Source organism: Thamnophis elegans, chromosome 1 (assembly GCF_009769535.1).
Source record: "Thamnophis elegans isolate rThaEle1 chromosome 1, rThaEle1.pri, whole genome shotgun sequence".
Classification (NCBI taxonomy): Eukaryota; Metazoa; Chordata; class Lepidosauria; order Squamata; family Colubridae; genus Thamnophis; species Thamnophis elegans.
The window spans coordinates 45997838-46012679 of record NC_045541.1 but is presented as its reverse complement, the minus strand read 5'-3'; the positions used below and the strand labels follow the sequence as shown (position 1 = coordinate 46012679).

The window sequence follows — 14842 nt, the reverse complement described above, 5'->3', positions numbered from 1 at the left end:
TACCTTGAAACCCTTGTTAGATGTCCTTGATTCTTGGGATGAGATTACTTGCTCCCAAGACAAAATTGTGATGGTGTTCAAGTTGTAGAAAATTTGCCAGACATTTACATTCCTACCTACGTTTCCTCAAAAATGAGACCAGATCTTATATTTTGGGGGACCCAAAATAAGCACTAGGGGTTATTTTCAGGGCGTGTCTTATTTTTTCCATATGCGGGAGGCCCACTTCTACTTGTCCCAGGCACCTCACACTGGCTTACCTCAGAGACCCTACAGCCAGGCAACCTACACCCCATCACCTGCCTCGCCTCGCCTCAGTGGCACCAACATACCATGCAGCCTCATGCCCGGCTGCGAGCAAGCAGGCTGCGGGGGCTATGAGGTACTATAAGTCAGTGCAGTGCAGGTGGGGCAGCTCCCCCCATCTTGCCTTGTGTCTGTGCCATCGTGAACAACCATATGGAATGGGCAGCCAGGAAGGTGTGCAGACTATTAATTAGGGCTTATTTTGGGGATAGGGCTTATATTAGGTGGTTGCATAAAAACATGCTACAGCTTATTTTTGGAATAGGGCTTATTTTTGGGGAGACAGGGTATTTCTTCGCAAAGAGGTTTAGACTGTAATAACTTTGTTATCAGTAAATATTATTCAATCTCTAAGTGAACTTGATTTCACTTGTTTTTATCTCTTCAGCCCTGCTATTTTTAGTTGCATCTTTTCACTGTTTGAACTTGATTAGTAAAACTTTCTTGAATGTCAATGTGGCAAAAAAGGCAAAGTCAATGCTTTTAATAAATCAATTATTGGGGAAGAAAAATCCTCTATTTTGGCCAGCATATTATTTATTAAATGTTTTCCCCAGGATTAATGTGTTGTGAGCTGAGAAGCAGAGGGTGAGAAGACTGTATAATTGAATATTTCACCATTTAGAATGCAATTTATATAGTCTGCAACTTTTAGCTCTTCATCTATTTATAAATGGTTCTATCCTTATTGCTGCATATATCTATAAAAGTGTACTCACCACAAATCAGTTTGCTGCAAATATCTGGCACTAAGCTATTGGTTGATATTGCTAGAAGTTGCAATTCTGCAATATCAAGAGGGCCTCACCCTCACTTTGAAGCAATTGTTATTAGATTTTTATCCTGCCTTTTTTTATATGACTCAGGGTGGTAAACATTCCCAACACTACTTCCTCTTCCTACTTCCCCCATGACGACAATCTTGTGACGTGGGTTGGGCTGAGAGAAAGTGAGTGGCCTAGAGTCACCCAGCAGTCTTTCCTGCTCAATGCTAAAAACTAGAGTTCACAGGCTCCAGGTTTCTAGCACCTGAACCACCATCCCAAAACTGTCTCTCTATCAATGCCCTGTTTTGACTACTACATCTAAGATGATTGAGATTGTAGTCTCTTGCATAATAATAAGCTCCTCTGAACTTCTGAATAAACATTCTTAAGGTTGGCTCCATGTAGTATGGCTACTTTATGTATTGTAATCAGTGTATATTGTGTAACTTGGAATTTATGTAAGCAGGGAAACTTAGTTAGACATGAACATTGTTTAACTTTTTAATTCTCATTGGTACCTTAAATTTGTTGCTGCTTGACTCCATGCTGAAGGTAGCTTTTCAGACAGTGGAGACATAAAATTAGAGGAATCGTGCAAGTTTGGAATAGGCTCTTACAAATTTCTGAGATTAGTTAGGCTCTGCTAAAAGCTTGCACTAGGTGGCAGACTCTACACTTGCATTTGGAAGAGGAGAAGGCTATTTTATCAAGGCTTCTTTTAATATCTTTGGTTAGCTGTTGTCTTTCGCTAACCCCACCCAACATCCTATTATTTTATGGAATTCTGGCATCTCTTGTCCATTTTTCAAATGACCTTCTAAAGCTACCAAGCCCCACATTAAACAAGCTAACCCCTTGATTAACAAAGAGAAATAGTCAGGTCAAGAAGCAAGACAATGAAGCACGAAAGATCAGTATGATTCTTGCATTTCCTTTTAAAATGCTATACTGAGAACACAGGGTGAATGTGTTATTGATTGGGGTTTTTTAAAATGTTATTTTGGTTATAGCTGTTTTAATTTTTAAAACTTTGCTCCAGTCTGGGACGTGTTTGCTGTCAGTGAATCTACGTTACCCTTGAGCTGAGATTGTTAGTCAAGATGAATTCTAGGAATGATGTACACAAATGGAAAATGAAGGGATGTCAAGGCATGAAAGTGCTTCCATTATCTCCCAATCTAGAATCTATTAAAAGAGACATAAGCAACCTTCACCGATGATGGGACAAGATGATTTCATTATTGCCAGGAAGTTATGCATGAAACTTACACTACTGAGCTCTGTTTGACAGAGAAGCCTCAGATAAAGTGAGCAAGATCATATCCATCCGGTTTGCCAAGAACACATTTGAAACTCAGGCCAAAATAAAAAAATTTCAAGGGGTCTCACCTGAACAAAGGATGTCCATAATATGGACATCAACACAGTGACCTGTGCAACCACAGAAATGGCGCAAACATATGATGACCCCATATCAGATCAAAGTATGTAAGTTTGGTTACTTTTGTGAACAGAATCATTGAGTCCAGTGGTGAAATTCAATTTTTTTTACTACCGGTTCTGTGGGCATGTCTTGGTGGGCGTGGCAGGGGAAGGATACTGCAAAATCTCCATTCCCGCCCCACTTTGGGGCCAGCCAGAGGTGGTATTTGCCAGTTCTCCGAACTACTCAAAATTTCCACTACTGATTCTTCAGAACCTGTCAGAACCTGCTGAATTTTACCCCTGATTGGTTTCCCTCGGGAATGACACAAGCTGTATTAAGAGTGGTGGCACAGTGCAGAATGCAGTACTGCAGGCTACTTCTACTGACTGCTGGCTGCCAGAGGTTCGGCAGTTCGAATCTCACCAGCTCAAGGTTGACTCAGCCTTCCATCCTCCCGAGATCGGTAAAATGAGGACCCAGATTGTTGGGAGCAATATGCTGGTTCTGTAAACTGCTTAGAGCGGGCTGTAAAGCACTGTGATATGTCTAAGTGCTATTGCTATCTCAGTTTTGTGGCTGTGGAATCCGATCATGAATTGTTATGTTCCTTTTCCTTCTCAAGTTTGAAAGTATTCGTTTTACAGAGTAAAGTGGGCAGTTATTTGTCCTGAATAAATTGCACAAGTTTCCAAGTTGAGGCAGCAAGTCTTTGTGACTAGGGGTACTCCTCAATGTATGATCACAATTGAGCCCAAAATTGTAGTTGCTAAGTGAGAAATTTGTTAAGTGAGTTTTGCCTCATTTTACGATTTTTCTTGCCACATTTATTAAGTGAATCACTGTGGTTCTTAAATTAGTAACATGGTTGTTAAGTAAGTCTGGCTTCCCCGTTGACTTTGCTTGTCAGGAAGTCGCCAAAGTGGATCACATGATCCAGAGATACTGCCACCGTTATAAATGTGAGTCAGCAGCCAATCACCTGCATTTTGATCACGCTTTCATGGGGATACTGCAATGGTCAGAAGTGTCAAAAATGATCATAAGTCACTTTTTTCAGGGTCATAACTTTGAATGTTCACTAAGAGAACCGTTGTAAGTCAAGAACTACCTGTGCAACAACAAAAGATAGTAGTTTTTCTGCTGCTATGAGAAGAACTCCAAAAGTAGAGATTGTGAGTAATTAAATAGTGAAGAAAGGTAAGGAAAATCTAAGGGCTTTCCTTTGTGTCACTCAAGACCAGTCCAGTAGTTGTCTAGGTGCTAAACACATTGCTAATATAGAGACGTGTCCCTTTAAGCATTGCAAAGTAGCTCCATCTCAAGTAGCAACTGAGTTTCCCTTTCATACAGGTTGCCCCCCTCCAAGAATCTAAACAATAATCGGGAGAGAACAATAATCAACTGCCACAATTGAATAGTCCCTGTGCAAATGCTGCAGCCTGGGTCATGGCAGGTAGGGGTCAATTTGATTTAAAGATGAAATAATTAAGGAAAAATGTGATTCTGAGGGGTCTTGCCAGCTTGAACAAAATAACCTAGTAAATTTTTTATAATTGCACTATTGCAATCATCTGAAGAACTCTTTTAAAGCTTTACATTAGGACTGAAAATTCCTTAGGAAATAATTTGGAGAAGGTGCTTAGGAGAAAACAGAAGAACAAATGTAGCACATGTTGGCTACTTAAAGCAGCTGCATCTTTTCCCCAGATTGCATAGTTGTCTTCTATGGTCATTATATGACCCCTGAGAAAAGGGGTGGCGGTTTTAAGCAAGAGGCATGCCATGCTTCTACTCCCTGTGAGATCCCTTTTGAGAACTGAATGCAAAGTACAAATCTGGAATTGGAATCTGAGCTATCCAGCCTGGATTTTATTTTCACAATGGAGTCCAAGATGTTCTCTTCATAAGGCATCAGGAAGTTCCTTGATTATTTTCACAGTACCTTGAAGCTAGTTAAACTGCAGGCAATATCTTAAAGCCTTTTAATGTAAATTATTCACTCTGTTCTTTATATTCTGCTTTGGACTGTTTTTCTGTGTAATTTTGGGTATAATTACAGTTGCTTATTGCTTATTGGTTTTTTGCCTGCATATTTATTCATACTGTAACACTGTAAAGATTGGAGTTTGCTCAATTAAAGAGTCTCTTTAGTATCTTTCCGTCTTTAAGTCTTCCTTTGGAAAGTTGCTTAAAAGAAACAGCAATATTGGTTGCAGAGTTTCTCTGGAGATAATTAAAGGCAGAACCTCAGCTCATTGCTTTTGAATTAAATGACTGAGTCCAGGACATTTGGGCAGGGGTCCCCAACTCCCAATCTGTGGACCAGCACCGGGCCAAGCAAGCAAGCAAAATCCCATCAGTGGTATTCAGGCAGCATGTGACACCATGCCTCCTCTGTATAAAAACCTCTCTGCACAGCACGGGTCCCTGGTGCCCAAAGGTTTGGGGGCCACTGCTCTAGAGCAGGGTTACCAAACTCACGTTGTCATGGCGGTGTCACATTACATATGGGACTTTTCTACCCTTCGCTAAACTGAGCGTGGGTGGGCCAGTGCATGACACATCCAGCCTGCGGGCCGAGAATTTGACAGCTCTGCTCTAAAGCAAGGATGTCCAGCCTTTAGCAGGGCTGTATGGGGAATTCTGGGAACTGAAGTCCACAGGTCTTACACTTGTTAAGATTGAACTGCTCTAGATGGCAAAATGACCAAGTTCAACCTGTGGCCCCACAAATTGAAGGCAGCATCATTCTCATGTATTCTCTCTCTTTCCCCCTCTAACTTGCCTCCCAAGCAGTGAGATTTTTTCTCTTCTTCTTGCTTCTTTTTCAAATAATGTAGATTAGTGCTGTCCCCAACTGTCTCACTCCTTTAATCTAGGATAGAGAATGAATCAAAGGATAAAATAGAAAGGGTGAATTCATTTTGGAATTTGCAAGAGACAAAAAAAAAAGGCTTTTCAGGCTTCCTCCTTCCTTCCTACCTTTTTGAGTGCTTGTTATAATTTTAAAATTTCTTGCCTGGCATGCTTGTAAGGAAACTGGGGTCACGGGGACTCTGTCTCCTCTTACAGTTTCCTTTATGTAAACTCTACTTCACAGAAGGAAGGGGGAAGAAGACAGAGAGGAGGGAGAAAAGGATCATGGCCATTAAAAAAAAAGAGGTGTATGTCATTGAGATTGAATTGAGCACCTGAGGACAGAAGTAACAGATGAAAACTAATCAAGGAGGTAACTAACCCAGAAATAAGGAGAAATATCCTGACAATGAGAACAGTTCTTCCTGGGTTACTTGCTGAAGGATGAAGTTTTGAAAATCATGCCAGTGCAGAAGCAAAAACGGGCAGGCACCAGGTTCAAGGCCTTTGTTGTTGCCATTGGGGATGACAATGATCATGTTGGTCTCAAAGTCAAGTGCTCTGAAGAAGTTGCCTTGACCATTTGTGGGGCCATCATACTGGTGAAAGTCTCTATCGTGCCAGTGAGGCGAGGCTATTGGGGAAACAAGCCTCACCCTATGCCATACAATGTGACAGGCCGGTGTGGGTCCATCCTGGTTTGCCTCAGTCCTGCCCCATGTAGCACAGGGATTGTGTCTGCCCCTGTTCCCAAGAAGCTAATGATGATGACGGGAATTGATGATTGCTACACCTCAGCCAGGGGCTGCAATGCTAATTTTGCAAAAATGAGCAATTTTGCTAAAGCCACCTTTGATGCTGTTTCCAAGACTTACAGTTATCTGTCCCCTGATCTCTGGAAAGAAATGGTTGTCACTAAATCTCCTTGTCAGGAGTTCACTGATCATCTGGTGAAGACCCACACTACCAGAGTGTCTGTGCAAAGAACTCAGGCAGCTGATGTGGCAACCTAAAAGATTCTGTACATTATCAATAAAGTAATCCTTAAGTTTTAAACCAGAAGAAGAAGAAGAAGAAGAAGAAGAAGAAGAAGAAGAAGAAGAAGAAGAAGAAGAAGAAGAAGAAGAAGAAGAAGAAGAAGAAGAGGAGGAGGAGGAGGAGGAGGAGGAGGAGGAGGAGGAGGAGGAGGAGGAGGAGGAGGAGGAGGAGGAGGACGAGGAGGACGAGGACGAGGAGGAGGAGGAGGTGGAGGAGGTGATGGTGGTGGAGGATGATGCTCCATCACTGGAGGTTTTTTAGAAGAGATTGGACGTGGTATAGGGTCTCCTGTTTGAGCAGGGTTTCAAGTAGAAGACTTCCCAGGTCCCTCCCAACTTCGTTATTTTTCAATTTTGAAAAGTTATGGCCTTCTAAGCTAAGAGACTTGATCTTTGGCCTTAGCCTAATAAGATTTCTGGCCAAGGCAGTGGGTTGTTATAATGAAAATTATGAAAGCTATGCTGATGGTTTAAGATAACAAAGCCTATAGTTCAGAGCAGATGGAATTCTTCATATCTTGGCGGAAAAACCCTTTTAAACCTTCCAGAAAGTTTTGCTAGTGGGCATGCAACGTACTTTCTATGTTATATGCATCTGTATTATGCTGAATTACAAGATCAGTTCTTTAGCTAACAATTGAAATATCTTGGTGGGTTAGTTGATATGGATAATCATGATGTATAACTGTGAGCCAACCTCTTAAAACTCTGTATCAGTGTAAAGACTGTGATTTATTTGCTAGAGGATTCTGACGAGAGTGGAGACAACATGTCATTTTTATTCAGACCAATGGATTATTCTACCCCCACAACCTTATTTCAAATCTAAAGGTAAAGATTCCCCTGGCACATATGTGCTAGTCATTCCTGACTCTAGGGAGCGGTGCTCATCTCCGTTTCAAAGCCGAAGAGCCAGTGCTGTCTGAAGACATCTCCATGGTCATGTGGCTGGCATGACTAAATGCCTAAGACGCACAGAACGCTGTAACCTTCCCACCAAAGTGGTTCCTATTTTTCTATTTGCATTTTACATGCTTTTGAACTGCTAGATTGGCAGAAACTGGGACAAGTAACGGGCGCTCACTCCATTATGTGGCACTAGGGATTTGAACTGCCGAACTGCTGACCTTTCTGATTGATAAGCTCAAGGTCTAAGCCACTGAGCTGCTGCATCCCATTCAAATCCTAAAGCTATCCTCAAAACAGCCCAGAACTGCACTCCTAACTGCAAAAAGAGTCAGAGATCATCTGTGCTTTCCCCATCTGATCATGAATTGGCTTCCAAACAAGCAGGTATCTGCTGGGATGGGGATAGGTAACAAAAGCAGTATCACATCATTGTCTGTATATGAAAGAGGCAGATTTTACATCTTAATGGTAATTATTTTAAGGTAAACACTGAACCCTGTGGAAACTTTGTTGTCTAATTGGTATTACATGCCAAGTAGCAGAAGCTAAGAAGGCCAATCTGGCTGGCGCCAAAACCTCCAGAATCTTCAGACAAGTACACCACGATGCACTGGAAGCATAATGAGGGAGGAAAGCCATGGAGCATGGATATTGGTGGTAATTTCCACCTGTAGGAATAATCACCTCCAAGCTCCAAAGGATGCAGTGGGGGGAAAATGGATTCCGTATCTGTACCAGGAGGACACTTTTATATCAACAATGGGAGGTGGCATGAATCTAGAAACAGCACCCAAATCCTGTGTGTATAGCACTTAGCAATAGCACTTAGACTTACAGTATATGCCACTTCATAGTGCTTTACAGCACTTGCAGTTTACAGAGTCAGCAACAATCTGAGTCCTCATTTTACCAACCTGGGAGGGACGGAAGGCTGAGTCAATCTTGAGCTGGTGAGAATTGAACTGCTGGCAGTTGGAAGAATTAGCCTGAAATACTGCATTCTAACCATTGTGCCACCACGGTTCTTCTAAACATTAAAGCTATCAGATCAGATTGCAAACCTCTGGAATTGATTAGACGGGGCAAAATTATTCTTTCCTGCCATCTAGCGCTCATCTGGGTTTTGGTGGTTCCTAGCAAGGCCATTGTTTACATGTTTCTTAACAGAGGTGCAATGATTATTCTACGTACACATGATAGACAGGGGTGGTATTCACTTACCTTCCCTACTGGTTCGCAAATGGGAGCGCATGCACCCCATCTGCGCATGCGCTCACCCTTCCATGCTTGCCCTTTGGCTAAAAAAGTGCCTAAATGGGATGCCATAGAGCTGGGCTGAGTGGGTGGGGCCACCCATGATTTATGCTACCGGTTTGGGTGAATCAGTCTGAACTGGCAGAATACCACCTTTGATTATAGGACAATTCAATGATGCACCCTGTGAATATTCTGCACAGTGCACAGTAACACTTTCATGTTTTATGAACATTTTGCTTAGAAGAGGAAATAAAATTATTTGGAGCAGTGGGGAGAGCTGGTTCCATGGATGTTAAATTCCTTTTGAAAAGGCTTGGTTTCTTTCAGGGAAGGACTATTAGTAAGAGCAATCTTGGTGCTTTTTGGAAACTCTGGACATTTAGAAAAAGGGTGAATGATTTGATTAAAAAAGAAAATTTTTTCTTAAGACTGATTATCTCATCCTTCTGGCCCATGACTGTTTCTCAAGCACTGCAGTCAGCTTTCTTTCGAACAATACGGAGCAGCAACTTCTCATTTTCCTTCCTTTGTGGGTTTGTTCTATTCCCTGCCCATCTCACTTTGAAACCCTCCCAATCTAAATTTCTGAAACTGTCACTTTTGTTAAGGAATACTGAATTATGACTGAGTTTCTGTTATGCTGGATAGTCTACTGTAAAATGATAGCACTTCCTCCACAGAACACAGACAAAGAGATGAAGCCTTCCTCAAACCTTTCTGCCAAGAAACACTATGAGTGGAGTCGCTCTTAGAGGAAAAAGATAGACCCACAAAGAAAGGAAGGCAAATTTTTTGCTAAAAATTTGTTACAGACTCCCTATTGCATTGCCTTAGAACAGGGGTGTCAAACTTGTGGCTCTTGGGCCAGTTGCATCCCACCCTGGCCATGCTCACCCCCTGTTTACCAAAGGGGGGGGAGTCACGATATGTCATGTGATGACAACCTGATGCCACAAGTTTGTCACCCCTGCCTTAGACTGAAATATAAGAGTAAAATTTCCTTCAACTTTAAAATTTCTTGATAATTTACTACTTTCTTTGTGAGTGATTTTAGAAAAGCTAATCTTTTAATTTTTCACTTGGTTGCTTTTAAATGGGTATTTTTTTTACTCAGTTTTACTTTTTACCCAGCTCAACTTTTACTACTTTCTATAAACCTGTGTATGTGTTTGTATATGCACGGATGTTCAGTAGTATGTGTTTCTATGAAGGCACTACACTGCTGATTATATTCTTGAATAAGTCCTGCCACCATTGTCTCTACTCCTTGGTCCTGAAGAAATTTTGATAGCAGACCCTGTGTGCTCCAAGGCTATTGATTTGTGGGAGATTTATAGTTCGACTAATTATTTTATTAACAGATTATTTATGCAAACAGTTTTTCTGGCAGTGATGCACAAACTCATTAAGCTGCTGCATATGATCTAAATTATAGCCATAATCCTGCCAAAGGTAAGCACTTTTAAATCCAATTGATTTCAACAGAAGACATAAGCACTTCTTAAATCGTAGTCATTGGATTTAATGTGTCTCAAAATTAATTTGACTTTATTTCGCTGGAAACTCCTTATTGCTCGTGTCAGCAGCAGGTCCATTCTGTTTGATCTATGTATGTAAAGGTTTTTCCCTTCATGTTACCTGGAAAGGAAAAGAAAGGAAAGAAGGAAAGGAAAGGATAGGAAAGAAGTGAAGGGAAGGAAAGGAAAGGAAAGGGAAAAAAGGAAAGGAAAGAAGGAACAGAAACGAAAGGAAAAGAAAGGAAAGGAAAGGAAAGAAGGAAAGGAAAAGAAAGGAAAGAAGAAAAGGAAATGAAAGAAGGAAAGGAAAGGAAAAGAAAGAAAAAAAGAACAGAAAGGAAAGGAAAGAAGGAAGGGAAAGGAAAGAAGGAAAGGAAAGGAAAGGAAGAAGAGGGGAGGGGAGGTGGAGGGCTAGTGATGGTCCAGCAATATAGGATCAGGAATTGTGAGGCTCAATAAGGTGTGCCAGTACTTACAGAATTGCTATTAGAAGACTTTCTTGTGCTCACCAAGAATCAGTTGAGATTCTTTGTTGCCCTGATCAAGCCACAAGCATGAATGGAGCTCAAGCAGATCTCTTAGATCAGACCTTTTGAGGCTTTGAACTTTAGTAAGAGGATCCCAAAGGTGCTTTTTCAAGAGGCAACTGGATTTTCTGGTTTTTCTCTGAAGACATTTTGCTTCTCATCCAAGAAGCTTCTTCAGCTCTGACTGGATAGTGGGGCCTTTGAGATAACCATGACCTGAATGACTGAGAATCTCCATAGACATTTAGTAAGAGAAAGGTCAAGTTTCTCTTATCAAAACCTAAACCTACTCCTGGGGGTATCTGAACATACTGTGCATGTAGGGTTTTTTTGGTGACTATATGGACATGATTTGCCATTCATATCTTCTAGTATTATTAATTTATTGATAGGTGGATTGGTTGGTTTACTTTCCAGTCTAGCCTATAGTCAGGGGATTTCCTGGTGGTCGCCCATCCAAACATCTCTAAGCAGATTGCATTAAGTTTTTTGAAAACCAGCTAAAATTGGATAAGTGCTGCCACCTAGCCAATATTTAGCTGAACTTCCTTCCTTTGCAAAAATACATGCATGCAGATAATCGACTTATGGCAGTTCATTTAGTGACAGTTTGAAGTTACAACAGCACTGAAAAATTTTTTTCACCCCCCCCCCATGGTCAGGTGATCAAAATTGAGACATTTGGCAATTGATTCATATTTATGACAGTAGTAGTATCCCAGGGTCAAGTGATCACTTTTTTTGACCTTATGGCAAGCAAAGTCAATGGGGAAGCCAGATTCACTTAACAATTGTGTTACTAATTTAATAACAGCTGTGATTCACTTAACCACTATAGCAAGAAAGGTCATAAAATGCGGCTAAGGTCACTTAACACCTGTCTTGGTTAGCAACAGCAATTTGGGGTTCAGTTGTAGCTGTAAGTTGAGGACTACCTCTAAAGCAGTGTTTCTCAACCTTGGCAACTTGAAGATGTCCGGACTTCAACTCCCAGCATTCGCTGGCTGGGGAATTCTGGGAGTTGAAGTCCGGACATCTTCAAGTTGCCAAGGTTGAGAAACACTGCTCTAACGGTTTTGTCAACACGTTTCTACTCTATTATATTTCTGATATAGATAGTCCTCGCTTAGCCACTGTTTGAAATTATATTGGATCCTATCCTGAAAAAAATGTAGTTTCGGCCCAATTTGGAAGTTCCAATGGCCGCCCTCACCTCACAGTCACATGACTGCATTTTGGCCATTCAGCCATTTGCAATGTCCCATAGTCACGTGATCCCACTTAATGACCCTCCCCTCCCCGAAACTGGCATTTACTTCCAGATTCTAGGAGAAAAAAACGCCCATAGTGAACAATTGATTCACTCAATGTCCGTGGTGTTCGCTTTACGACTGCTGCATTTACTTAATAATCAATGCAATGAAAATCATAAAATTGAGCCTGGTTGGAAAGTGGCCCACTTTAGACCGTGACAACTTAACAACTATAATTGTCAAGCTCATTGCAAATGTAAGTCAAGAAACTGTCTGTAGCAGAGGTGGGCTGCTACCAGTTTGCACCGGTTCAGGTGAACCGGTAGTGGAAATTGTGACTGGGTTGCTGAATTGGTAGGGACAGCAGGCTTGCCACACCCCTGAACCGATTCCCCAGTCGCCATGGCATGGTTTTTTTTTACATTTTAATGTTCTGCACATACGCAAACCTATTTACACCTAACTGCGCATGCGCACGCACCGAACTGGCAGTAACGCTGGCAGAAACCCACCTCTGGTCGGTAGACATCTCAGTAATTAATCATGAAGTGTTGGTTTCAAGTGGGATACATAACAATCAAACAATTATAGAATGGAGAAACAAAATCCAGATACTGTATTTATTGACAGCTAGAATTAGCTTTTTCTCCATTTTAAATGCTTACTGACATTTAAATGAGCGAGTTGTCTTAGATTTGCCAAGAATATGATAATAGAGGGAGATTAACTTTTTTCTGTGCAGGCTTCCTTTTTAAGTGGAAGAGACAGTCTTAAATTATTTCCTCTTGGATAGGAATTGATGTCAGTTTCACTTTTTCAGTCAAAGTAAAAGGTTTTGTTTTAAAAGCTTTGGACTATCATCTGGACTTTCTTCCAAAAAGTTTCTGGAACATCCGGAACATCATTTGGTGGAAATGCAAGGTATGCAATTTTTTCAAAAGAAGTAAATGGCACAGGAGATCTCTTCCTCCAAAGAATAACAGAATAACAGAGTTGGAAAGGACCTTGGAGATCTTCTAGTCCAACCCCCTATACCATTTCAGGCAAATGTTTGTCCAATCTTTCCATAAAAACCTCCAGTGTTGGAGCATTCACACTTTCTGGAGCTAAGTTGTTCCAGTGATTTAATTGTTCTAACTGTCAGGAAATTTCTCCTTAGATCTAGGTTGGTTCTCTCCTTGAACAGTTTCCATCCATTGCTTCTTTTCCTACCCTCAAGTACTTTGGAGAATAGATCGACCCACTCTTCCTTGTGGAAGCCGTTCAAATATTGGAATAGGAATACAACAGTGGTGGGAGTCAAATAATTTAACAACCGGTTCTCTGCCCTAATGAGCAGCTGAGTAGGTGTGGCTCAGTAGTCATATGACTGTGTGGGCGTGGCCAATTCAACATCACTCACGTTGATGGGCGCTTCACCTTAGCTGTGACAATGTAATAAGGGTTAACCAGAGAGGCAGTTTCTGTAAGCAGGGCAATAAAGATGAGGCTAGAAACAACACCAGAATGGTTCCTTCCTGCCTTCCTTATAGGATTATCCCTGTAAAGTGGAAAAAAACAAAATGAGATTTCTTCCAACAAACGGTTCTCCGAACTGCTTAGAAAGTTACCAACCGGTTCTCCCGAATAGGTGCAAACTGGCTGAATCCCACCACTGGAATACATACCCAAAACAAGGAAAACGTATTTTCATTAGGAAGCAATTGTGTATATACAGGTAGTCCTCGACCCTAAACTTTCTGTTGCTAAGGGAAACATTTGTTAAGTGAGTTTTGCCCCATTTTATGACCTTCCTTGCCGCAGTTTCGAAGTGAATCTCTGCAGTTTTTAAGTTAGTCACACGGTTGTTAAATGAATCTGACTTCCAAAAAACGGTGATCACATGACCGGGCGACATTGTAACCATCATAAATGCATGCCAGTTCCCAGCATTTTGATCATGTAACCTTGGGGATGCTGCAATGGTTATAAGTATGAAAAATGGTCACAAGTCCCTTTTTTCATTGGTGTTATAACTTCGAACAGTCACTAAATGCATAGTTGTAAGTTGGGATTTGTACTGAACAAAAGAGCCCATGAAGATACTGATAAAAAGAGTCAGCCTGCGGATCCTATACATTTTACTCCACTTTCACTAACCCAGAAATAGTGCCTACTGACCTCAGAAGAGGAAGAATTGCAGACGTAAATATATACAGCTTTTTATAAGCACCAATTTACTTTTAGAGTTAAAAGAAAAATGAAAAAGCCCTGGTCCCAAAATGAAGTGACAATGCAAATATTTCTGTTCTGCTTGAAAGCAATATCCAGTCAATTCATTTTGTCTCTGAAGGGCATTAAGCAATTGAAGGCATGACCTGGTAAACGGTAACAGATATGAAGAATCATATCATTACATTACAAGGAGTTTACAGCGTAACGGTTCCTTCCAAATATTTGTATGAGGTTTCTTTTGCAAGTCTTTTCTGCTTTTTTGGCTTTCTTTTAGGTTTTGGTGAAAAGCTCAGATTTCAGAATTAGGCAGTTAAACTTGCCAGCTACTACTGCATTCTATGTTGGAATGGGACACACACACACACACACACAGAGTCCTCGACTTACGGCAACAATTGATGATTGAGGTGATTCACACCTTGGTCAGTGTCTCTTGGTACTTCTACTATTGGGCAGAAGACATCAAAGCATAGCCAGCCAAACAAATAAGTTTAAAAATAGTTTCTATCCTTGGGCTGTCAAACTCTTAAACACAACCACAATCACATCACACACATGCGGAAACATATGACTAATTTTTCTTCCCCCCCCCCCCCCGCTAATTACTTGCCTGGGGATTAGTCTTTATACTATACTATGGTGTTTGTATTTTTTGTCGTGGATTGCACCAGTGAGGCTAAAACCAATTTTCCAGTACTATTGCGTATCTATCCCAAATTATTCTTAAAATTAATACAATACAATACAATAGCAAAGTTGGAAGGGACTTTGGA

At 41.0% G+C, this 14842-nt stretch overlaps 1 protein-coding gene across 1 annotated transcript; it reads left to right on the top strand.

The window, feature by feature from the left end:
- The first annotated feature begins 211 nt into the window (after nt 1-211).
- On the top strand, nt 212-6368 carry LOC116523683 (40S ribosomal protein S2-like). Its single transcript, XM_032238848.1, has 2 exons — nt 212-382; nt 5775-6368. The coding sequence occupies exons 1-2, from the start codon at nt 212-214 to the stop codon at nt 6366-6368; spliced, it is 765 nt and encodes a 254-aa protein (XP_032094739.1).
- The last annotated feature ends 8474 nt before the right edge of the window (nt 6369-14842 follow it).